The 25,131-nt window shown below is 45.7% G+C and overlaps 1 protein-coding gene across 2 annotated transcripts in view; it reads left to right on the plus strand.

Moving 5' to 3' along the window:
- The window catches only part of CEP104 (centrosomal protein 104), a 513,885-nt gene that overhangs the window by 76,307 nt on the left and 412,447 nt on the right, over positions 1 to 25,131 (plus strand). The window contains exon 2 of one of the 2 annotated variants that reach the window (XM_086921737.1): positions 12,140 to 12,261. In XM_086921737.1, coding sequence (XP_086777863.1) covers positions 12,149 to 12,261 — 113 coding nt within the window. In that variant the 5' untranslated portion in view covers positions 12,140 to 12,148. The remainder of the gene's footprint in view (positions 1 to 12,139; positions 12,262 to 25,131) is intronic. The other variant, XM_086921738.1, reaches the window with a different exon arrangement.

Consider the following 25,131-nt stretch of genomic DNA (forward strand, 5'->3'; position numbering starts at 1 on the left):
GCGCACGTTAATCAATTTTTTATATGAAAGGGAGATCGCGCTGTCAGGCATGTGCCCATCCAGTATCCTGTCCTCCAGAGGGGAACTCTCAGGAATGACGCCGTCCGGCGGTGAGGCCGAGAGCAGCGCATGTCTCAGTTGAGCGTAACGGAAGAACTCCGTCGCGCCCAGCTGGTATTCGGTCTGTAACTGGGGGAAGGTCTTAATTGAGCCTCTGGAGAGCATGTCCTCAACCCTGCTGATACCGATGAGGTCCCACTTATCAAACCCCTTGGTGTGCCATAGTCTACCCAGGATGTCCGAGTCAAAGAGGGGAGTGAACCTTGTGAGTCTGCCTTGCCAACCCTGTGCCTTAGTGACCGCCCGCCAAGTGTGGACCGCCGTCCGAGTAGGGCCCGTCAGCCGCCGGTCGAAAGACTTCGAGTATAGGGCCCGATAATAGTTACCATCGCCCATCAGCCATCTATCCATGGCATAACCGGGACTACCCACAGGGCCATAGAACCCGTGGTTGAGGGCAGCAAATTGAGAGGACCAATAATAGCGGCGCACATCTGGGAGAGCAATGCCACCATCGTACCATGGGAGCGTGAGTTTGTGGATGGCAACGCGAGGTCGACCATCCCAGAGAAGGGTCCGAAGGAGGCCTTCAAGGTCTCGAAAGTAGCGCGCCGGGACAGGGTCCTGGGCGTTTTGCAGGGCGTACAAGAACCTGGGCAGGGACATCATCTTAAACAGTGCGGCACGGCCAAGGAGGGAGAGTGGTAGCTTACGCCAGCTGTCCACATCACGCTGCAGGCGCTGGAGAGGAGGGAGTAAGTTGTGGTCGTACCGCAACTTGGGGTTACCAGAGATGTAGATGCCCAAGTACTTGAAGCCGCGTGTGGCAATCTGAATGTCGCAGCCTCTGGGAAGTCGTGGAGTATCTCCTTTAAGGACATATAGGGACGACTTGGCCCAGTTTATAATCAGACCAGAGTACCGCCCGAAGAGTCTAAGCACATCACAGGCCACAATGAGGGACCTGCAGGGGGAAGTCAAATAAAGCAGGATATCATCGGCGTACAAGGATACCCTGTCCTCGAAGCCAGGGGCCCACGTAATGCCGCGTAGGTCGGGATGCACACGCAGTAGGGCTGCGAGCGGTTCAAGGGCCAAAGCGAACAAAAGGGGCGACAGGGGGCAGCCCTGTCTAGTACCCCGATGTAGGGGGAATGGCGTCGACAGGCGGCCGTTTACCGTGACATTAGCCATCGGATCCGTGTATAGTAGCTTCACCCAGCTCACAAAGACCGGCCCAAATCCAAGTTTGGACAGCACTGCCCAGAGATATGGCCACTCGAGAGAATCGAATGCCATCATGGCGTCGAGGGACGCGAGGACAGCCGGCTCTTCGAGGGTGTGGGCTCTAGCCATGACACCGTGGAGGCGACGTAGATTGAGAGCGGTGTTTCGGTGGGGGATGAATCCCGACTGGTCAGGGTGTACGAGGTCGCCAATAACACCAATCAGCCGGTTGGCGAGCAACTTGGCGAGGACCTTGGGTTCCACGTTAAGGAGAGAGATGGGACGGTACGATCGACAGACGTCACATGGTTTACCCTCCTTGTGGATGACCACAACGGTAGCCAGTCGCTGATCCAGGGGGAGACAGCCCCTCTCAAAGGATTCCAGGAACATTTTTCGCAAGTGCGGAGACACCGCATCTGGGCGGATTTTATACAGTTCAACCGGTATGCCGTTAGGCCCAGAGGCCTTACCGGTCCGTAGGGAGCGGATCGCCAAAGCAATCTCGTCAGCGGTGATGTCCCTATCCAAGTCCGCTCTCTCGTCCTCAGAAAGGCAGGGAAGGTCAATCTTCGAAAGGAAAGACGACGAATCCGCCTCCGAAAAGTCCGAAGCAGACTCATAGACTCCCCGAAAATAACCAGCGACAATGGCACTTGGGTCCGTAAGGACCACACCGTCGTCTCCCAGGAGTTCAGGCACCACGCGACTGGCCATCTCCCTCCTGTCTAACCAAGCCAGCAACTTCCCAGCCTTATCGCCCACATCATACACACGGCCCTGCTGTTCCTTGGCCAGAGTGAGTGCGGCATTTGCGGCCAAATCGTGGTACTCCGCCTGCTTTAGCGAGAGGGTATGCAAGACAGAGGGGTCCGGCTCGGGCCCCAACTGGGACTCGAGACGCAGGACCTCTTGCTCAACAAACAGCAGGTCAGAATCTCTAGTCCGGCGGGCCTCAGCGATGAGCGCCTGGGCCTCACCTCGGAGCACCGTCTTAAAGGCCTCCCACAGCGTAACAGCCGACCTGACCGAGCCCATGTTTTCGGAAAAATAAAGATCGATAGCTTTGGCCAGGAGAGAGCGGGTCTTGATGTTACGAAAATACCACGGGTTGACCGCGGCCGGTCGCTCCGACAAGACCACCCCAAAGTCGAAAGAGATCCATAACGGGGAGTGATCAGAGATGCCTCGCGCCAAGAAGCGGGCTTCGGAAACGGCCAGTGCGTCCGACGCCAATGTGAGGACATAGTCGATGCGGGAAAGACTCCCATGTGCACCCGAAAGAAAGGAAAATTGACGGAGCGTAGGATGTAAAAGACGCCAGCCGTCTACCAGGCCCATAGACTCGAGAAAGGAGGACAGCCACATCTGTGGATTGCGTAGGTCCCGGGGCGGTTGGCGATCAAGCAGACCAGAGCAAACCGAGTTAAAGTCACCCCCCACTATTAACCGGCCAGCCGGCAGAGACAAGATGGCACCACCAAGGTCCTGAAAGGTACTGGATTGGAGCCCCGGGGGGACGTAGACAGATAACAACGTGAGGGAACGCCCTTCCCATCTACCAGCCACGGCAGCGTAACGCCCCCTGTCGTCAATCAAGGTGACATCTATCTCTAGGGGAAGGGACGCGCGCACAAGGATACCCGCCCCCCGGGAACCGGAAGAGAACCCCGAATGTACCACCATTTTGTAGCCCTTGCGATTCAAAGCTTTACAAGCGTTGCCCACCAGGTGTGTCTCTTGAAGGAGGACAACATCAGGCATGTGGCGTTTAATCAGTTGAATCACCACCCCTCTCTTAATTCGGTCACCCAACCCGTTAACATTCCAACTGAGAATTCGTAACTTTCTACCCCCCATCCCCCCACAGTCCGCCCCACCCAATCCCACAAGACACCCGTATCAAATACAGTTCAGGAGCACAAATGACCCATTGCCACAGAAAGGAAAGAAAGGAAAAACCAACAAACAAGATAACTCTCCCCAACATACCCCCCACCCTGCACCCCTGCATCAGACTAAAAAGCCCCCCCAACCAGCAGTGTGCCTGTCGCCCCATTAACTACTCTACGAAAGACCCAGAGGAGTAAGGAATCTCCATGAAAACGTCCCGCCACCCACCATGTAAATGAAGGAGAGACCGTTAAGTAACGAGTCACAATTCCGGCAGTCATTCGAGGCAGGGGTAGCATCAGCTCCTTGCTCAGTCTCGCCGTTCCGCTCCGCCAGAGGCGCCCCCAACTTCATCCTCCTGTTCATCCCGATGTGGCGAAACCGTGTCCAACCATTCACTGACATTTTCAGGATAGTCAAAGAAAAGGGCACGTCCCTTATGTTCAACACGGAGTTTCGCGGGGAACATCATTGAATATTTGAGACCCAAGTCCCTAAGGCGCCTCTTCACTCCCGCGTAGCTCAGGCGTTGGCGCTGTACCAGCCTGGTGAAGTCCGGATAAAAGTGCACCTCCGCATTCTGGTATTGGAGTGGCCCATGCGATCTGGAAGCTTGGAGGATCGCATCACGGTCCCTGAAGTTGAGGAGGCGCGCCACAATCGGTCGCGGCGTCGCTCCCGTTTTCGGCGGGCCACCCGGTACCCGGTGGGCACGTTCCAGTGCGAAAAAGTTGCTCAGTCCAGAGGGTGCCAAATGGGTTTTAACCAAATCCTCCACAAACAGGTCAGTCGCGGCATTCTCGGACCCCTCCGGTACACCAACTATGCGGACGTTCTGCCGCCTGGCTCGCCCCTCAAAGTCCTCCAGCCTCCTTGAGAATAGATCAGTGGTCATCCGTAGGTTGCGGACCTCAGTCTGTAACTCAGAGACGTCGGAGGTTAGGCTGGAGGTCTTGATGTCGAGCGCCTTCACGCGCTCGTTGGTCTTGCCCAAGTCGGCCCTTATAAGGGTAATATCAACGGCCATAGAGTCTACTTTGTGGTTCAGGGTTTCGTGCTGTTGCTGCATGTCGGCCCGGAGGCTCGTGATGGCACCCATGATGTCCACGAGGGTGGGGTCCGATCCATCCGGCGGGCTCGTCGATGGGGTCCCTTTAGAAACGGCCCCCGATGTAGGTGGCGACTTGAGATTCACATATCGCTCAATGCGATTCTGCTGCGTTTGCGACTTGCCCCGGCCACCCTTGTTCGATGTCCTGTCCGGGTCACCTCTGCCCGCCATGATGGGTACGGGAGAACAAAGGCAAGGTGTCCACAAGTCCGGGTCCACAGCCGGAGGGCAGGTGGGGCCAAGGAGGCAAGACCAGGGTGTAGAAGGCACAAGCAGGAACACAATCACTCCACCAACGAGGGCGGCAGGTGGGCACTACGCAGTCCAATCGTGCGAAGTGGCGAAATCCGGAGGGACAATGGCACCGTCACGGAGCGGAGTTCAGCTCGACGTAACTTTGCACGGAAACCACCGATTTAGGAGCCGATTGCAGTCCCCGCCTCAGCAGGCCACCAGCAATACGATTCCACCAACGTGGATCAGGATTTCAGGCAGGATATTTGCGGTGGGTCGGACGGTCCACGGAGCTCCGAGCTTACGCGGCCATCTTGGTCGCCCGCGAAGCTCCTCCCAGTATTTATTCTTACTGGTTTTATTATTCTATCTTTCTCTAGGGTAGCTATGAAAGGGTCAATATATAAGGCGAAAAACAAGGGGGAGCAGGGACAGCCTTGTCTCGTCCCCCTTGCAATCGCCACTTCTCTAGAAACTTCCCCGCTTACACGAATTACAGCTGAAGGATGAGAATACAGAGTCTGTATCGCTGTGATGAATTCTATCGGAAATCCCTTCCAAACCAAAACCGCCCACAAGAACCGCCACGAGACCCTTTCAAATGCCTTTTCGGCATCCAACAGGGCCATGCCAACGGGGGATTTTATACTTCGTGACCAGTCCAATATAGAGATGATCCTTTTAATATGATCCGTGGTGTGTCTACCCTGGATAAACCCATGCTGCCTTACAGAGACTAACCCAGGAATCAGATCACACATCCTATTCGCCAAGATTTTAGAATATATCTTGCTATCTGTATTCAATAGCAAAATAGGCCTATATGAACCCAATTCAGTTTCTTTTTTCCCTTTCTTTTTAAAAACTAAGATTGTTGCTTTTGACCATGAATCTGGTGCCCTACCTAAATAAGCCTGTTGACATACTTCCAATATATTCCAAAACGTACAATAGAATTCTAGCGGAATGCTATCAAGGCCCATAGCCTTGCCTTGTGCCAAAGCTAAGAGTGCTAGTTCCACCTCTGAAGAATCCAAAGGGATAGATAATGTTGATTTACAGTGGTCTGACAATGTCTCAGAGATCAGGTCGTTAAAATACACCTTTTCTTCCCCAACACCCAATCCAGGCCCCGTATCAGACCCAGAAATGCTATATGTTTGGTAAAATCCTTGGAACGCATCGAGAACCCCTGCCTTAGTATCCTGCAGATTCCCTTGTATATCCACAATTTTTGAGATATCGTTATACACTGCTCTCTCCCTTAGCCTCTTTGCCAATACTCTGCCGGTGTTTTCACCGAATTCATATGCTTCTTCTTTATATCTTGTAAATTTTTCAGCAATCTGCTCCGCAATATTAGTATATGCAAACGATCTTGCAATAGTAAGATCCTGTTGAGCCTTTTGGACTAAAGCAGGCTCCAGACCAAGTCGTATTGAATCAGCTAGCTTACATTCAGCAATGGTCACCCTTTCAAAATCTTGTTGATGTTTCCTCAAAACTTTCCTACGTTTAAATTTGGAGAAGCTAAGGGTTTCTCCTCTGACAATTGATTTGAATGTATTCCATACAATCTCCTGTGAGGCTGTCCCCTTATTTGTAACAAAAAATTCCTTGATAACCTTGCTCATAAGTTGAAAATAGGTTATTCCCATAGAATATGCAAGAAAGTACCCTCCCGCTGACAACCCCTGACCCACCGTGCTGTCGGGATTCTACCCCATTTGTATAGATGAGTGTGAGGCTAATAGGTACGGTGTAGAATTTTGAGCTGTACTAGTAGATATCTAGAGCGTATTGTGACCTCTCTAGGGCTCTGAATTGCCTCCTGCCACTCCTCGTTGTCTATGCTACCGAGATCTTTGACCTAGGCCTCCCAGAGAGTAATCAGGGGGTCTGGCACATTAGTCACTAGTTTGCGGTATATTGTAGAGGTTGGTTTCTCAGTGATGGGGTCAAGCAGCAGCCTGTCTTCTAGCTAGGAGTATTCCGGAATCAAGACCCCCCTTCTTCCTTGTGTATGTAGGTGTGTAGAGCATATGTGAGTCTCATGTGATGGTATCTCTGAGACTGGTGTAGGCTGTATTCTTTCTGGAGAGCCTCAAATGTTAGTGGGGAGTCCCTTTTCCATACATCTCCCAGGTATTCGATACCAATCATTTTCCACCCTTTAAAACTTGTCCGCGAGGCCACCTCCCGCAGTGGATCACCCACCCACAACGGGGTCCTACTGGTCAATTTCCCCGCCCAGCCCAAGAGTTTATTGGCTTCTCTCCAGCACTGTAGTACCACTTTAGTGTGTTCAGGCCACTCCGGCCGCGATCTCCGAGAGTACAAGAGGGGGTCACAATTCCCCTGTGGCATGGTGGCTTTATCAACCCTATAGGCCGGCTCCTCCTCTCCTACATATATCCAGTCATTTATGAGCTTGAGTTGCGAGGCCCAATAATACAGCCTGTTGTCTGGAATGGCCAAGCCCCCATCGTATACCCCCTTTTGCAACTTGTGAAGAGCAATTCTCGGAGAGCCACCATCCCACAACTGTCCGAACTGCCTGCGCTATACATTTGAATATGGTCGGAGAACGATAAGGGGGTGTTCTGGAGAACATAAATAAGCCTTGGTAACGCCATCATTTTAAAAAGAACTGCCCTACCCATGAGGGCGAGTGGAAGAGTGCACTAATGACTGAAGTCTGCACTTAGGTGACTCATTTGGGGCCCAAGATTCCTGTGCCGGAACACCTGTTGATTTCGAATGACGCAGATGCCCTGTGCTCGGACCCTGGGAGGAGGGCCCGACTATGGAAAAATTACTGACCTTGATCAATTAATATTGTAGCAGGAATAGCTACCAAAGAGCTTGAAAATGTGCAACACACGCACCATTAAATAGTAAGGTCGTGCAAAAATCAAAACAATATCATCTCCGTTGAGGGAGATTCGTTCCTCCCATCCTCCCATCCTCCCATCCCCCCGGCGCCTCTGTACCCCCAGATCCTGGGATCCCTCCTGATCCCGTGTGCCCATGGCTCCAGTGCAAGAGCAAACAGGAGTGGGGGACAGAGGGCACTCTCCTGCCTGGTACCTCTATGCAGTTGAAAGAATCTGGAAAGTGCCCCATTAACTCGCACTCTTTCCATGGGCATCTCGTCCAATATAACACAACACTTTAAATAGGGTCAGAGGCCATATTTAAAGACCTACTGGGATATCATGCCCCAAATCAACAGACTTAACAAACCAGAAACACCCCAGGGTCTGAACAATACTAGAGAACAATGGAAATCTGCTTCTAAGAGACTCTACCTGCTGAAAAGATAAAAAATATTCAGAAAAATTTCGGATTTCCATCCCTCACCTACCTGGTGACATGCTTCATCATCTGGGTCTCCTCTGAAAGTCAACCTGGTGACTTACAGGGCTACAACTCCATCATAGTGGTGGAGGAGCCTGAGGATGTTTTCATATTAAAGGAGTATGTCTATCCAATGTATCAGATGTGAGCAAAAGAGTTTGTGGGAAATGAATGCAGTCCAACAGTGATAAGTGAAGTTAAAATTGAGCCATGGTAGACCCAATGTGTATTATTGTCTACCGTAACCCAAACTAAAAACAGTGCCAAAGACAGTTTCAACAGATAGCTGTCTATATAATTTGGTGGTCAACATGTTTCAGCACATGTGGACAACAATTCGTCCAGTGCCTTCGTCAGGACCCAAAAATCAGAACAAAATTATTTTGCTACTGCATAGTGTGAAATTACAAAAGTGTAAAAAAAAAAAAGGAAAAAGTTCCATATACATAAGTACACATGGAAACAATACAACCGGGTCACCTGTTTTTGTGGTTTGTACAATCCTTCCTCAAAGAAATTTGGATACCTTGGAATACCTCAAATTCATGAGGAGACTACCTCACCCCACCTGGCAACAGCTCAGGGGAAACGAGGCACCGCTCTGTCCATCGGTACCTCAAGACGGTCGCACTGTTTTTAGTTTGGGTTTCGGTAGACAATAATAAACATTGGCTCTACCATGGCTCAATTTTAACTTCACTTGTCACTGTTGCACTGCCTTCATTTCCCACAAACTCTTTTGCTCACATCTGATACATTGGATAGACATACTCCTTTAATATGAAAACATCCTCGGGCTCCTCCACCACTATGATGGGGTTGTAGCCCTGTAAGTCACCAGGTTGACATTCAGAGGAGACCCAGATGATGAAGGATGTCACCAAGTTGGTGAGTGATGGGAATCCGAACTTTTTAAAAATATTTTTTAATCTTTTCAGCAGGTAGAGTCTCTTAGAAGCAGGTTTCCATTGTTCTCGAGTATTGTTCAGACCCTGGGGTGTTTCTGGTTTGTTACATCTCATCCAATAGCCTAACCCAACCACAGGTATTAGGACCGAAGCCCAATTGTTGGAGGACCATGAACAGGTATGGCCACTCGATACTATCAAAGGCCATTGATGCGTCTAGCGCCATCAAGGCCGTCTGTTGGGTCTCAGTACCACTGGTCATGTGCAGCACCCTGTATAGTCTCTGTAAATTATGCCCTGTACTTCTACTGGGTATGAACCCCAACTGGTCTACGTGTATCAATTCCGTAATGACAGACACCAAACTGTCTGCCAAGGCGTTTGCCAGAATCTTGGCCTCCACATTGATGAGGGACATAGGACGGTAGGAACTACTCTGGTCGGGTGGCGTCCTGCCTTTATAGATCATTACTATCATTGATGCCCTCTAGTCCAGCAGCAGCTGCCCTGTTTCGCATGCCTCCAACAACATTTCTCGGAGCGGAGGTATTATGATCGAGGCCTGTTGTTTGTAGATCTGTACCGGGAGCCCATTTGGACCCGATGCTTTCCCGGATTTTAGGGCACCCAGTGCTTCACCCAGCTCTTCCTCTGTGAGGTCCGCCTCGATTCGTATTCGCAAGCTTCTGAGGACAACACTGGCAAGGAAAAATCTCTCAGGAATTCTGCACAGTCCTCTTCTGTCCTTGTACAGACTGATGATAAGCTCGCTCAAAATGTGCGGCAAAGAAACATGTAAATCTTGAATGATTTGCTTCATGGTGTCATATGTTGCCACTTTATAGTAGATATACAAAATTCTTTTTTCAAGAAGCATATGAATGAATTCCTTGTAGGCAGCTTTAACTGTTTTGCCATATAGAACCTTCACCGGACTCGCACTTAAACCAGTTCATTGGCTGTAGATGCAAGATCCTTCACAGTTCCCAGCATCAGGCAGACAGGACCGCTTTATAAATATTTGTGCTGATTAGCTTCTGTTGATTGTAACCAGTCCATTGTCTGATACTGGGCTGGGTGCATAAGGTGAAGGTGGGCGAAGTTCTTCCTGACAGGAGGATTTGAGGTCATTCAGATAAAACCTGACATTTTTCTCCCAGACTTTCCTAGATGTTGGGTGAAGGTTGGAATGTTTATAGAGGTGTCTTTGATAGCTGGGTATTACATTCAATCATTTAGAAGAGGTGTTCAAGAAACGGAATCCAAGGCATATTTTACAGACTCTATAAATGAACTTCTTGATTTCGAGCAAGATTTTGCTGCCTTAAATGGGCAGAATTGGTATGATCGCTTTCACCAAACGACTGCATGTGTTGTCTTATAGCACAATCTTAAACCACTTTGGGTTTTGGCTAATATGATTATTATCTTGAAAGTCTGGGACAGGGATTGCTCCTTATGTTGTGTGAACAGAACTTTAAAGCAGTGGGGACCAAGTAATCCCTAATTTGCCACATTATCATCACCGGGTGTCAAACCTACAACAGTACATAGCTCTGTTGTTTAATCCTGCAGGCGAATACTCTGTTGTATTTTGCAGACTGGGTGTTTCCTTTTCCTGAGTTCCTGAATATTTGTAAGTTTTGATTGACTCTACTTTGTTTAAAGAGGTATTTTCAGTATGGACAGTTTGCATACATTGAGCTCAGCCATGCCACAGTTCCCTAAGCTACCCATTAAACATAGCGAATTCTTTCTTTGATACAAATGACTGTAGGAACAAAGATCCCAATTTCTACTGTACATTTCAAAGGGTTGAATCAGTGATCCAGCACGAAATTGTTGGCTTGCGATCTCTGATTTGTAATCAAAGGTCATTGACTCCTAATGGGAACTGACAGTCTCATGCTCCACTAAATACACATTAATAAAATGTAAAACTTTTTGTATTGGGTGCACATCACTCAATCAAAAATGCAGACTTTCGGAAGTACCATGTCTTGGAGATGTGCAAGAGCTAATTGAGTTTTGTTTGCTCCTGATTTGTAAGAAGGTGGTGGGAGAGTTGGGGTTGTGGAAATTCTTACATCAGGTCTTTTTGTTGCCTTACCGTAGGATTGCCCTATTGTGGATGCATACAAGCACCAAGGTTTTAATAGGGCGAAAGTGACAAAGCAGTAAATGCTAACGTGGTATACAGTGTTGCCTATAGTGGGAGCAAGCATTCACATGATGAGACAAATATGTGCATAAAGTTTTTGGTTATGGTTATGTCAATGCTATTGTCATTGATTGAATTGAATAACTAAATGACATAAATCTGTTTTTTTCCTTCATTGCTCTGATGTAGGTGACCCGTGTCTGAAATGCAAACACCTGTATGGGGAGGCGTTATCTGGGACTTAGCATGAATGTTAGTTTGGAGCAAGTTTAACATTAAAAAAAACAAATTTGGTATTTTGTCCATCTGTATGTTTATCTTAATCTCACTTAGCCTTATTGCATGGAACAATCTCAGAGACAGAATGTTTATGATGGTTAGGGTACAAGAGTGCAGAAAGGGTTGGGATAGACCTACAAATGCAAGTACAGCAAAGATAACATTAAAGCTGGACAACATAACATTTCGGGAACTGTACATTAAAAAACTTTGTAGATGCTTGGTCCAGAGTTCCTTTATCTTCAATCCTAATTCCTTGTTTTTATTTAAGAGTGAATTGATTATAATGAGTTTAATTTATCAAATACACTGAATGCCTTGGACATTTCCCTGCCAGAGAACATCTGCAAATGTGTGTAGGAACAACATATGTTTTGTTATCCTGGTGTTTTACACTACAGAACTCATCCTTGTAATTGAAAGCTTTGCTCTGTATTTATTTTATTTGTGCACTGCAAAAGTGACAAATAAAATTAAGCTTCAAGGTGTATACATGTACTGCAAGTAAAACAGTCCATCATCATTAAGTTAATAAAAGATAAAATAAAACATCGCCCATGCCAATCAATCAGTCAACACAATCTAAATTGTTTATTCAAACTGATAACTTTTCAAGACGCCATCTTTGCAAAGTAAACACCATTTAGATGGCGAAACATGTGAGCAGACAAAACCAATCACTTGAGAAGCGACTATGTGCCTACTCAATGGAAATATTTGAGAATTGAGATCTCCACATGAACATCTGCCTTTTTGAAAGTACTTAAACGTTTAAAATGTCAAAGTTTGGATTTCACACTTGTTTTTTAAATATTTTAGTTTTAGATTACACAGAGAGACAGAGTTTTTTTGTTGAGTTTCTAAATGTAACCTTCATTTAAATTGTGTTTGTGTCTTGTTTTTCAGCAGAACACAATGCCACACAAGATTGGATTTGTAGTCCTGAGTTCTTCTGGGCATGAAGATGGCTTCAGCGCCAAAGAATTGATGGTACATGCTCCAACTGTGAACGGATGGAGATCACCGAGGTACAACAGTTCACTTGTCTTTATTAAAATAACCCAATAATTACTTTCACCTGCTAAGCCTCTGCCCCTGTGTCTTTGAAAGACAAGACTTGATGGTGGTGGTGTTGGGTCATTACCACTGACATTTTTTAAAGGTCTGGGATCTAAACCTCCGAACCACTACGAAAGCTATATTATACTGCTGAATGTGCTGAGATCTTAACCTCATCCGTGCGGTGCAGATTTACCTCAGATGCTGGGCCCTAATGTAAATGGGTGTGGCCATGACGGAACCATTCCGTCATGAGCACAGTTCGACCGATGCTCATGACGGAACCGTTCCGTCATGAGCATCGAAAGGGTTAACAGTGGCAGAGCCTGTGCTATTTAAATAGTTGATAACTGTTTCAGCAAAAACCATAAGCCTTGTTACATCATCCTGAAATTGCAAAACTGTTTAAGAGAATGCAGATCTCCATCTCAAGACGTTAACAAATTTCAAAGAATTGTCACTAATCCCCATGACCGCTTATGCACCTAGAAACCATCTTTTAGTCTGTAGCTTATACCTACAATTGCTAGGTTCTCTGTATTTATCACGTTGTGATTTTTCTGAACTGAAACTCATAGTTAATTCCCCTGCACTTTCTTAGAGGTACAGCTTTGTTTGCAAGCTTTGCCTTGCATATGGAGATTGTTATCATGGTTTTTATAGACATCCCCTTACCATGCTACCTTGTACATATATTGGATCTCTGTCAAACAAAGACTCTTTGTTCAGTCGCTTGGTTCTGCATTATCAGTTTCTTCATTTATACTGCACACAATAATTGGTTTGCCTTTAGTCAATTATTAACAGTTGTTATACAGGCTGAAATGTTGTGAGCAACATGAGCAAGAGCAGACTTGAGTATCGGTTTTCATAGGCTGGGAGCACTGTTTACTGCACTATAATGTCACCCCTTGTCCTACCAAGCTATCTGTGCGTGCTCAGTACATAACTCTTTAGACAGATGCAAGAGGAGAATTGTTTAGTTCAGGCTAATCGCAAAGAATTTGACTGTTTACTAGGTAATAATCTGTTACTGAGAATACCTCGGATTTTCAGTTGTGATGATAAATGCTGCTTGGAGCAATAGGCCTGAAACCGAAATGTGGGGTATGTAAACGGAGCTACAATATGAGGAATAATGTGGTGAAATTGTATCTGTTGTGGATCTTTGAATACAAAGTTATAGAAGTACTCTAAAAACAACTACAGAAGAAATACCCTATGACCTCTTTACTCCTAATGATGAGTTGTGTGACCCCCTTTTTTCTTGATATAAAGGAGTTTATTTTTGGGGTGTATCGGCCACACTGCACTTGTGATGCACCTTTAAACATCCATTTTTGTTATGCCCAAAACCCCTTTGCTTTAATGTGCATAGTTGTAGTTTTACATTTATTTGTTACACTCGACACAACAAACTAAATCTTGTCTAGGCGAGAAAGCAAAAGATTTGTGGAGGAGACCAGAGATTTGCTACTTTTCTGAAGACTTTAATGATGGCCAGCTACCCGATATTCCTGCAGAAAGAGGAGTGCCATCCAACGGCAAACATCAAAAAGTAGTTAATTAATGCCTAATAATAGTTAAACTGCTTCTTCATTGTATTCGTCATTGTAATGGATACGCTGGACATACTGTACATCGAACATTCCCACAGTCTACTTTAGAATTTATTGGACTTCATGAAGATGTCTAGGATCCACGGATGTAATGCCTTAGGATAAAGCTTAAGGCCTTTTCAAAGGAAGCTGCTATGTGACTTCATAATTCTTTCGACATACCAGAATATTAGATTTTTCATTAAATTTGCATGGGCTGTTTGATTGTAAAAATGGCTGAGAGTGAGGGGTCAAGAGTAGTGTCTTTTTAAATAAGTAATGGGAACCCAGCAACCCGGCCATTATCTTGGTTGCATTAAGATTCAGATCTCTTTGGCCTACGCATAATACTTGATGTTTTAGGTTAAGGAAATGGGTGCAAAGCTGTTGTGCCTTTTAACCCTTTCGATGCTGATGACGAGCTCAGCTCGTCATGATGCACGGTTGAGCTGTGCTGATGACGAGCTGAGCTCGTCATGAAACAATGGGAAATGGGTGTCATCCAGCACCGGAGGGGAAAACACCTAGCAGCGAAGGTGTTAATAAACCACTGTAAGATGGCCTTTAAAATTGGTGATCAAGTAGTACAGAATAACTTGTAAACGACTAAATGCGTGGCCACATCTGAGGCATATGTTAGTATTCCATAATTTCTGGAGTGGATAGCGATTAATTGATCGCAAAACCTCGCTTTCTCATTAAGTCTAAAATTCATTCTAGTCTACTATATGTGGCCCACAGTGCTTCAAGCTACTTCTGTTTCTAGTTATGTTCTTCTGTCAGTCACCTTAGGTTTTGGCATGTATTGGGTAACTTTATTTATTGGTCTCTTATGAATTACAGTATTTTCACTTGCAATCTGTTGTATTTAATTGGTAAAATTGTTAGTTTTGGGTATAGATCTACATTTCTGTTTCCCTTAGCAAAATCGTTGGTGATACATATCACATTAGTAAAATCATGTTCAGGAGCTAATAACACTAAACCTTCGGAGAAGAGGGGAAACAATGCAGATGTATTGGAAAACAAGCCCCTTTTCCAAGTACAAATTCAACTTTGTGATTCATAAAAAGACGCTTGTATGGATTTACTCCAATGCAAAGATTCGCCAATAATTTCAAGAATGACAAAAACACACCGGAGCAGGAGACTTACATTTTCAGTGGGGCAACTGCAAAAGGTAGCTGACATCCATGAACTCATAATTCTGTGGGTATTCACAAATATATTTTGCAGGTGATTTCTCACCATGTAAAACGTCCAGGATGTGGTGCCTGCCACGGGCAAGTGTAAATCTGTTTTGGGGGTAGGAAACTGGGCAGAACACCCCTAAACTTGTTAGTGGGTGGAATTATAGCAGAAGGGGGTTTCCTCTGGGAGAAGTGCTTTTGCCTCTGAAGACAAAAGAGGCAACAGAGTAATTTACAGCCTTGATTTGAAAGTTACATTAATTCAGGTTTGTGGATATTTCTAAAAATATCTACTTGTGTAAAGGGCAAAATGCTCCTGATACTCCTGATGTCTACTTGACCTGTAAAGAAATCCAATTGCACTTGTCCCGCTTACATTTACGAGGTCTGGCACGGACATCGTGATCGAGTATTTTGTTTTATTGAAACTGCCAGTCTAAATTAATGTTGCACAACAATTATGCAAAAGTAAAGCTTTTTTTTCAAGTTTTATGTTTTGTGCTCTGTGGTTGTTGATATTGAGCGCATAATGCAGATGCAGGACTTGAAAGCATCTATTTAACCCCTTGCGTGCTCCAGTCGGCCGTTGGCCGATGGGAGCACTACCTCCCTAGTGCTGCCGTCGGCCAACGGCCGACGGAGCCCCGCCCACCCTTTAGAACGCCCGCACCGCGGCGGAAAAACCGCTGCGGTTAAGGCGTTAATAGGTATTTGAACGTGCAAAATAATGTAATGCTCACACACACATCATAAAGCATTACAAGTAAATAGCATGGGAATAGATGTGCATGTGTGTGGAAGCATAGTACTGCAGTATAATATTGGTGGAGGTTACAACGGTCAGGTGACAGCTGCACTATCAAGCGAGACTTAAAAATCCATGTATGTTCATGGCTGCTCTCCTCCCATCAGTGCTGCTGCTGAAGAAAAACAACATAAACTATATGGATATCTAAGACGCTTTACTAGCATTCAAATATCATGTGTGTGTCTGAAAGTTCAAGCTTAAGCAGCTGGATAAATAAACAAAATGATCACAGGTGCATGGAGGGTAAGAATTTGTTTGTGGAAGCATACAACTTCTGCCAATCAAAACATATTCTTATTGCTCCAGGCATGTGGGTGGAGCCAAAGCCCATCTCTAGTGAAACTCACATAATTGTCTGTCGCCAGCTGCGCTGTCAGGCCAGGCCATAACCATCTTTGTTGTAAGTGCCTTAAATCACTGACATTTCTGACTGATTACAATGTGTGACCTGCAGGAATACCTACCCCGTGATTTCCGCAGTAGGTCCATTTACACAGTGTTCAGAGTCAAGGTTAATCTGTGGCCAACAGGTTAAGTGGGTATCACGGTACTTCATGCCTTTTAAACCCAACAAACTGTCTCATGGATTGGAACCAATAAGCTGCAGATTATGCATGAACTCTGTTGAATGCACATTCCATGTGGCATCTCTCCCAAATTTGAATCTATAGATTACTATTTCCACTCTTTATCTTTTTATGTTAGTAGGGTTCTCGAACAGTACACTGACACCTGTCCGTTTCTTGGCGCTGGGGAAAGACCTCACTGGATTTAGCATTCATATCTCTACAATTTTCTGTTTCTTGCAAATAATATTTTCACTCTTATTCTTTTTTTTCTCCTGCTGATGTTGTCGCTAGGGTTGTAACGAAACACACTAACAACTGTCAGTGTCTTTTTAGGCTTAACAGAAAATACCCCCGTCGGTTGTAATATGCACAGTATTAAGTCATGTAAAACATCCTGTTCTTAATTTTATTGAAAGCTTTGGTTCATTGGTCTGGAGTCTCCACTCTCATTTCTCTTTTTCTCCTTCTACAATATCTTTCTTTTCAAATGTGTCTTTACTATTCTCGCGTTCTGCCACTGGATACTCATTTATCTTCTCTGGTGCCTTCTTACTTTGTACCTTTACTATTTTTTTCTCCTCTCCATTCTTTCCCCCCCACTGGTGTCTGTCATCTGCAGGAATGGATGGATTCTGGTTAATTCTTATTTTTTTGTGTGGGGGGTGGGTTGATTTTTATCTTGAAATCGTAAGAAGCTATCTAGGCTGAACATCCAGAACCCTAGGTCCAGAAGGAAAGTCCACGCACGGCCCCTACTCCAGCCTAACCCTGCACATACACACAGCCTCCTGAAAAGATAATCGCACATACCTGCTAAAAAATGCACGACACACGCTTCTATCTACCCACAGGACTGCAGAGGCACACCCCTGCAGACATGCACCCTGAATCCCACTGCACAGTCACCCACTCTGTACATCTGCAGATATACACACAGGGGCATAGTTTGGTCAGTAGGAATGGCGGGGAGGGCTTCAGGTTTTCCAACAGTCACGCTGGCATAGCTTGTTAAAATACATTATATGAGAAGCATTGCATGAAGGAGGTGTAAGGAGCAATGGAAAGGGACAAGAGTGTATATTTGTCCATTATTTTGTAAAATAATTATTTCTAGACCTTCAAACCGACAGTGTGCGTGTGTGTTCTTGTCTGTGTTATTAGGGGGTGTAACACCCCACCTGAAGCCGTACCCCTATTTACACACACCCTGCAGACAAACTTCTCTGCAGGAAAATGCACAGTTCTGCAAAGACAGACTGCAGACACTCACGTCCTGCACTGACACCAACTATAGACACCTGCAAATAAACATATACTTTGCACATGTCCCAATCCAGTGCACACTCCTCTGCAGACCCCCATATACCCAGTGCACACATCTGTATACACGCCGCAGAAGATGCCCATTCCTGCCAACCTAGCTCTAGCATACTCTGCCACCCTGCTATTGAGGAGAGCCCATTCATGGGATAAAGGATGGATCCAGAAAGCTGAGTGAACACTCAGTGGCAGGGTAAATTTGGTCTACATACTGTACGTGTGTATGAGGTAATAGAAATTTTCAGGTAGCTAATGTGTCCCCCACTCGCACCCTATCCATGAACTATCCATGAACCCATGTTCCTTGTATGTCGTGTAACTTCTTTTCCGTGCATGCTAGAAAGACGCATATGCATTTGCGTCCAACGTTAACATGTCAGTTATTCAGTTCTCCAAGAAAACCACGTTAATTTGGCTTCTAGGCCTATGGTGCCAACGTCTTTACATGGTACACTTTTGAATCTCGCACCCGTTATTCTCCATGTTTCCTGGCTCCGTCGAGCTAGGCCCTTAATTGAGGCTCCAAGTCTCTTCTGTCTCTGAAAGCTGCAGTTTAGGTATGCATCCCTGACCTCTACCTTACATCCTGCCCAGACGAGCGGTGCCTGGCTCGGCCTGCTTGCCTGCCAAAATGTTATTTTGCCTACAGTTATCTGTTCAGCCTCCGCGAAAACACATTCCAGTCTAGTGAAATAGGTAAACATATTCCCGGCTGCAGAGCAAAGGGCCCTGCCTTCCTGTCTCCATGCAAGTAAATCACTGCTCCCGTTACCATGGTAGGCCCATGGCCCCCGCACTCTACATGAAGATCCATATGCACGCACTAGCATTCAGTGATGAACGGCCTCTGCCCGAGAGACCTTTTACTTCAGATACTACATCCTCCAAACATAAGATACCAGATATGCTGTAGGTGCAGGTCGTTCTGACATCCCAGACATTAGTCTCCTCTCCTAGTGCAAAAGTCGAAGCCCCCAGCTCTCCCCAGTTACACGTCATGCTTAGTTGCGCGCGCATCTGGCGCATATAGGCCAAAAGTTTCTGCTGATCCTGCAAACTTCCTCTGAGCATCCACCCACTTGTGACGTTTCATGTGACGTTTCTCTGACATGTCCAGTGCACGCCCATGTGTACGTCTTCTTACACGCCTCCTGTTACGCACATGTGTTCTTATCTCTCTCTTTTCACCTGTTACGCCTACTGTATTCAATTCAATTATACTGTTACACTATATATAATGTGTGATGTTAATAGAATGTTGAATGTCCCTTCCTGAACCTTAGTGGTGATGGAACTCGATGTCCCATGCCTCGAGGCATTTCATTAAAGCCCGTATGACTCAGATACCACGGACTCTGCCTCTCATTTGATTGAGCTATCCTTATTGTCATTTACCGCATAGAAAAATAGTCCGGTAATTTTATTTACCACATAATCTGGCGCCCGAATAGGGACCCCCCCCTTCCCCACTCGCCGGTGATGTGCCGCAGACCTTGACCCCTTCTGCAGCCATGACGGAACCAGTGCACTCCTGCGGGTTTTCCTGCTATCTCCCTCAGGCCCACGGAGGAGACGGAGACTGCGACCCGGCATCCAGACGAGGCGGTGAGGAATGCGGAGGATCCCGACCAGAGCCCCAAGTCGAGAGAGCAAGGTCCGAGGTATCCAGAGGCCCACCTGTTCCGAAGCGCATGCATAGGAGAAACCGTAGCCTGACGCAGTCCAGTCCAGTTTCGGAGGCCTTCAGTTTCTGCTTCCCGGTGAGTACCGTTATTGGGAACGCATCTAGACGGGTTCATTAATTTGTGCCCGGTCAAGACAGGTCTGGGTACACAGACCTGGTCCAGACGTGTTTACTTCGGTAAATACGGTATGACGTGTCTCTTTATGGGACCGGTATGTCTGTACTGTTCTAGCAGTGCATCTAGTAATTCAGTATTCTAGTTCTCGAGAGTTTTCCAGTATTATGTTTTCCTGTACCAGGTAGTGACTGTTCGAAAATGTTTTTAATGTGTCTTTATGTCGTGGTATGATTGATTGTTTGCAATCCATTACTGTGTTTATTGTGTTCACGTTCAAATCAGTCCAAATATGCCACTGTTCTCGAAATTAAGCCAGATAGGAACTAGGAAAGGGATACTCGAAGAAGCAGTTCCCGTCCCGCCTAGGGACACTCCTGGACATTTTATGTACCATAAGCATGGCTTAGATGCCATACTGTACCTAGATTTGTGGGTGGAGTATACTAAGGATCTGGAAGAGAAGTATAGATGGCCTGTCTCAGGGACATGGGATGTTGATTGCATCATGAGAGTAGAAGAAGCATTATGGAAAAAGAAAGCCAGACAATCCCAGAAAGATGCCATAGAATTATGGCGTAAAGAAGCCCATAGAAGAACAGAGAAAGCAATCAGGAAAGCAGAGAGAAGTAGAGAAGAATCCGAAAAAGCTAGAGAAAAAGAGTTACTAGAAGAAGGAGAACGAGTCAGAATAGAACAACAAGACAGACAAAGAAATGCCCTTATTACAGGTCTGTATCCTGTTCTTACCGAGGGCCTGCCCAAGGCGACCCCGGAAGTATCACGTAACTTGCCAACACCATTGGTCCCGACTAAACTCCGTCATAAACAGACCGCAGCAGACATTTTCCTTTCATCCTATTTAGATGATGTTGCTCCAGCATATACTAATGTACACGTACCACCTGCTAATAATGTACAGCAGCCTACTCAGTCTGTTCAAGCCAGGACCCCTCCACGTCTCCAAGACGCGACTCCCGCACCTGTTGTCACTTCCCCTACTGCTACTGTTACTGTTCCTCCTGTTATTGGTCCTCACAATCCTTTTGCGACAGCTGCAACCCAGAGTCCGCCTCCATTACATATACCTACTATACCCGCTATGACACCAATAGTTACAACACAGCCAGTTCATGCCCTCGCTTCCGCTTCAGGAGGCGCAACAGGAGGTCACCTTCGCACCCCGCCTCAAGTAAAACGAGTGACGCTTAGAGAACTAGCATTACAACCTACACCCAGAGCAGCGACATTCGCAGCCCTTAAAGAGTACATTACAGATTGCAGATATGATCCGGTACCAGGCGAAGACGAGATGATACTATACTCACTACGTTTACGGCGAGTCACAAACTATTTGGTTCTTCTACCACATATGGAAGAACATCTAGATAACATATATAATTTCATTAGAACAGGGGAGAGACCAGAATGCATTCACGAGGCCATGGCACACAATAAGGTCGAGACACAGAAAATGATCTTACAGTTTTTGATAAATTGTTTGATAAGGGAACTAGATCGGCCAGGTACAAGCAAAGAAGAAATGGGTATCCTGATGAAGTGAAGTAACAATATAACTGACGGTAAACATAATACACAAAATTGTATAGAAGCCATGTACAGAAAAATCCGTAAAGAAATTGTACTAATACACAAAAGGGAAAACGAAACTAGGGAAGCTGAGAAAGAGAATGACACCACGGAAGAGGACGAGATGGATGATACAGAAGAAAACCAAGAGATGATAGCGTACGTAGGTAGAGCAAGACCTTTTGACAGACCCATACGCCTAGAAAGCAAGAAACGTTTCCTTTCTCCCATACCAGAACAATGTTCTCTTGAGCATTTATTCCAAGCCACTGATAAAGTACTGAAACAACGAATAGGTTCCAGTGAACTTAGTACCATGCGTGAACAAGAACTAGCACGATCAGCAGTACAATGGGCTGATAATAACAGCGTATATAAAGATGATTCAGTAGCGCAAACATTTTTGAATCTTTCCCCGACCGAACAACGTTTAGCTGGTATGTACATGATCCAGCATCTCATTACACTATATGAGAGTCAGCATTCTGATCCAGGTCCCCTATATAATATATTGGAAGAGTTGCTCCTAAAAAGATGGAGAGGCCTAGGTACCGATTTAATTAATACCATTCTAGAACAACGCCACAAATACAGAACTTTCCTGACTCCACATTTTGTTCCTGTTCCACCCCCAGTAAGGAAAACCTTTTACATAGACAGACAGAATCCCTTACGAGAAGTTCATCCCGTCCAGGCCCCAGGGGGTGCGCTTCAACGCGTATTCGTATACACACCCTTGAGCAAAATGGAACTATTGGAAATTAAGAAAATAGTGCCTTGTCATGATAAAGATCCAGCAGGGTTTCACCGTGAATTAAAGGACATGTTACTCATGGGAGATTATACCTATCCCGATATTCTTAAAATGTTAAAAGTACTGTTGCCGGCCGGTATGTACGAAAAACTGAAAGAAAAAGAATGGGAGGTGGGAGATAAAAAGATTATCTGGACTGAATTAGAAAACGAAGAAAATACACGAATTCCAGGTACTGGTCTCGGGGACAAAACTAAAGCATTACCAGGATTATTAGTACAGGTTTTGCCGAGGTTATTGACAGTTAAAAAGGAAGACTGGGATGCAATCTCAGCCTGCAAACAGAAACAAGACGAAGACACTAGTGATTTTTATTCTAGATTTGAGAAATGTTTTATTATTAATAGCGGCCTGAAAACAAGTAGCGAATCATATCCACATCTTTTTGTAACCAAACTAGTCGAGAATTCCTTACCACAAGTCAAAAATAGAGTACTGAAAGTCGAGAGCACATGGCAAGCAAATACCCCTTCTCAAATGTTACAGATGTTACAGTACCACCAGAACCGAATTAGAGAGGACCATGATCATGAACAGAGGCGTATGAAAGATACGAAAATGAAAGTATTAGTAGCCCAGTCTGTTCCAGCAGACGGTCAGAAAAAGGGTACAGCACCGCCAGGTCATTCTGCAGCTCCCGTTAAAGGGAATTGCAACTACTGTAAACAGCCAGGTCATTATATAAATGAATGTACCGTTCTGAAATACAATATTGCTACCGGCAGAACGAAAGAAAGACCGCGTCCTCCTAGACAAGAACATGTTCCACAACATAGTCCACAGAATACGCAACCTCCACAGCAAGCACAACAGACAGTAGCTGTACCCCAACCCCAACCTATTGCTGCCACGCAACATGTCACGCAACAAATGTACCAGTATGCACAGTCAGATTACCCCGATTACCAGCAGTACTCATGAAACAGCCTAGAGAGGGAGGTTGGCTTGCCTCTTATTGAGGTTCCTGTAGATCAAGAGGGTCCCTATGTACATAGTCAGGTATTAGGGAAAGACAGAAAATTTTTGATTGACACAGGGGCGATCAGAACTACCATCAGTCATGACGAGGTTCCAGGGGCACCCTTCTCAGGCTCTCAGAATGTTTCACTGGGTTTTTCAGGAAAGCCTATTGTTAACGAAGTGTCAAAGCCAGTTTCCCTAGAAGTTGGTCCATTGTCTCGTACTACAGACTTGTTGCTTACGAAAGCATGTCCTGAAAATCTGCTTGGTATTAAAACGTTGAAAGCACTAGGAGCTGTAATATGTTGTTCTCCGGAAGGAGTGAGGTTATTTTTACGTGATTTCAAAGGTCATTATGTGTTACGAGATTTTGATCCTAGATTGCAAAATGTACCAGCGCATTTATGGGCACAAGGTCCAACTGATGTAGGTTGTATGCACATTACACCTTATCGTGTCACTCTCAGGCAAGGAGTTGTACTACCCCGAATCCGACAATACAAATTGCCCCCCGAGGCTGTAGCAGCCTTACTGAAAATTATTGACGAACTGATTGCCCAAGGAGTAGTTATAGAAACTGACTCCAATGTATGTAATTCTCCAATCATTCCGATTCTTAAACGAACTGACCCAAATGCACCACCAGTCTACCGATTGGTGATCGACCTTCGAGAATTAAATAAATGCATCATTACCCAGTACCCAGTAGTGCCAGACATATCTTCCTTATTGACTGCTATTGATTCTGAAGCAGCGTTCTTTACTGTAATTGATCTCAAGAACGCTTTTAGTGTTCCCATTCATCCAGAAAGCCAGTATCTATTCGGATTCTCTTTAAATGGCCGAAGCTTCAAATTTGCACGTGCACCTCAAGGGTTCACGGAAAGTCCCAGTATTTACAGTCAAGCCCTGAAAAGACAACTAGACAGTATTCACATGCCTGCGGACACTGCTCTGCTCCAATATGTCGATGACTTGTTAATAACAGCACGGACCGAACGTGACTGCGAGCATGCGTCACTGACTGTCTTGTATTTCTTGGCCGAAAAAGGGCATAAAGTGTCCCCTTCGAAGCTACAATTCTGTGCCCAGCAAGTGGTATACCTTGGGCACTTGCTGTCCAAGTGGGGGAGACAGCTGACACCAGACCGCATTCAGTTAATTGCACATCTGCCACAACCCAAGACACAAAAGGAGGTACGGGCCTTTATTGGCCTCACCTCGTACTGCCGACAATGGATCCCTCAGTATGCATATCTAGCCAAACCACTCATACAGTTGACAACACAGGAGGTAGCGACTTCGACTGTCCTCCCTTGGACTCAGGAACACACACTTGCTTTTGACGAGTTAAAGAAAGCCTTATGTCAAGCACCTGTTTTAGCGACACCATGTTATAGCAAACCTTTTACACTTTTTGTTACTGAACGCGATGGCACCGCATTATCTGTTCTCACACAAGATCAAGCAGGACACCATAAGCCTTGTGCTTATTTTTCTAGTACTTTAGATCCAGTGGCCCAGGCTCTGCCTGCGTGCCTCGAATCAGTTGCAGCAACAGCTCTAGCAATCAGACAAAGTGATTCAATAGTATTAAGACATCCCCTGACAGTACAAGTTCCACACTCAGTGGAAGTTCTTTTAAACCAAACCCAGACTCAACACTTGACCATAGCACGACTGACAGGTTATGAACTGACACTGTTTCAGCCACATATAGAGATCAGACGTTGCAATACATTAAACCCTGCCACATTGTTACCCTCGAGTACAATTGACCCGACACCACATGACTGCGTAGAAGTCATCAATACTGTGACAAAGCCCAGACAAGACTTGACTGACATTGCATTGCCCAATCCAGACCTGACACTTTACGTGGATGGTTCGTGTATGAGACAAGCACAGGAGAGCTAGTGGCCGCCTATGCAGTGACCACTGAAACTGAAGTCATAGAAACACATCGTATTGACACGTTGTCTGCCCAAGCAGCAGAGCTCATTGCTCTGACTCAAGCCTGTATACTAGCCAAGAACAAGAAAGTAAATATATACACAGACTCACAGTACACATTCGGAGTTGTTCACGACTTCGGTATCCTCTGGCAAGAAAGAGGTTTTTTAACTTCTCATGGCGCCAAGATACAGCATGGTCCCCTTATTCAAGCTCTGTTAGAAGCAATACACTTACC

This window comes from Lissotriton vulgaris, chromosome 5, assembly GCF_964263255.1.
Source record: "Lissotriton vulgaris chromosome 5, aLisVul1.2, whole genome shotgun sequence".
In the NCBI taxonomy this organism is placed as follows: domain Eukaryota; kingdom Metazoa; phylum Chordata; class Amphibia; order Caudata; family Salamandridae; genus Lissotriton; species Lissotriton vulgaris.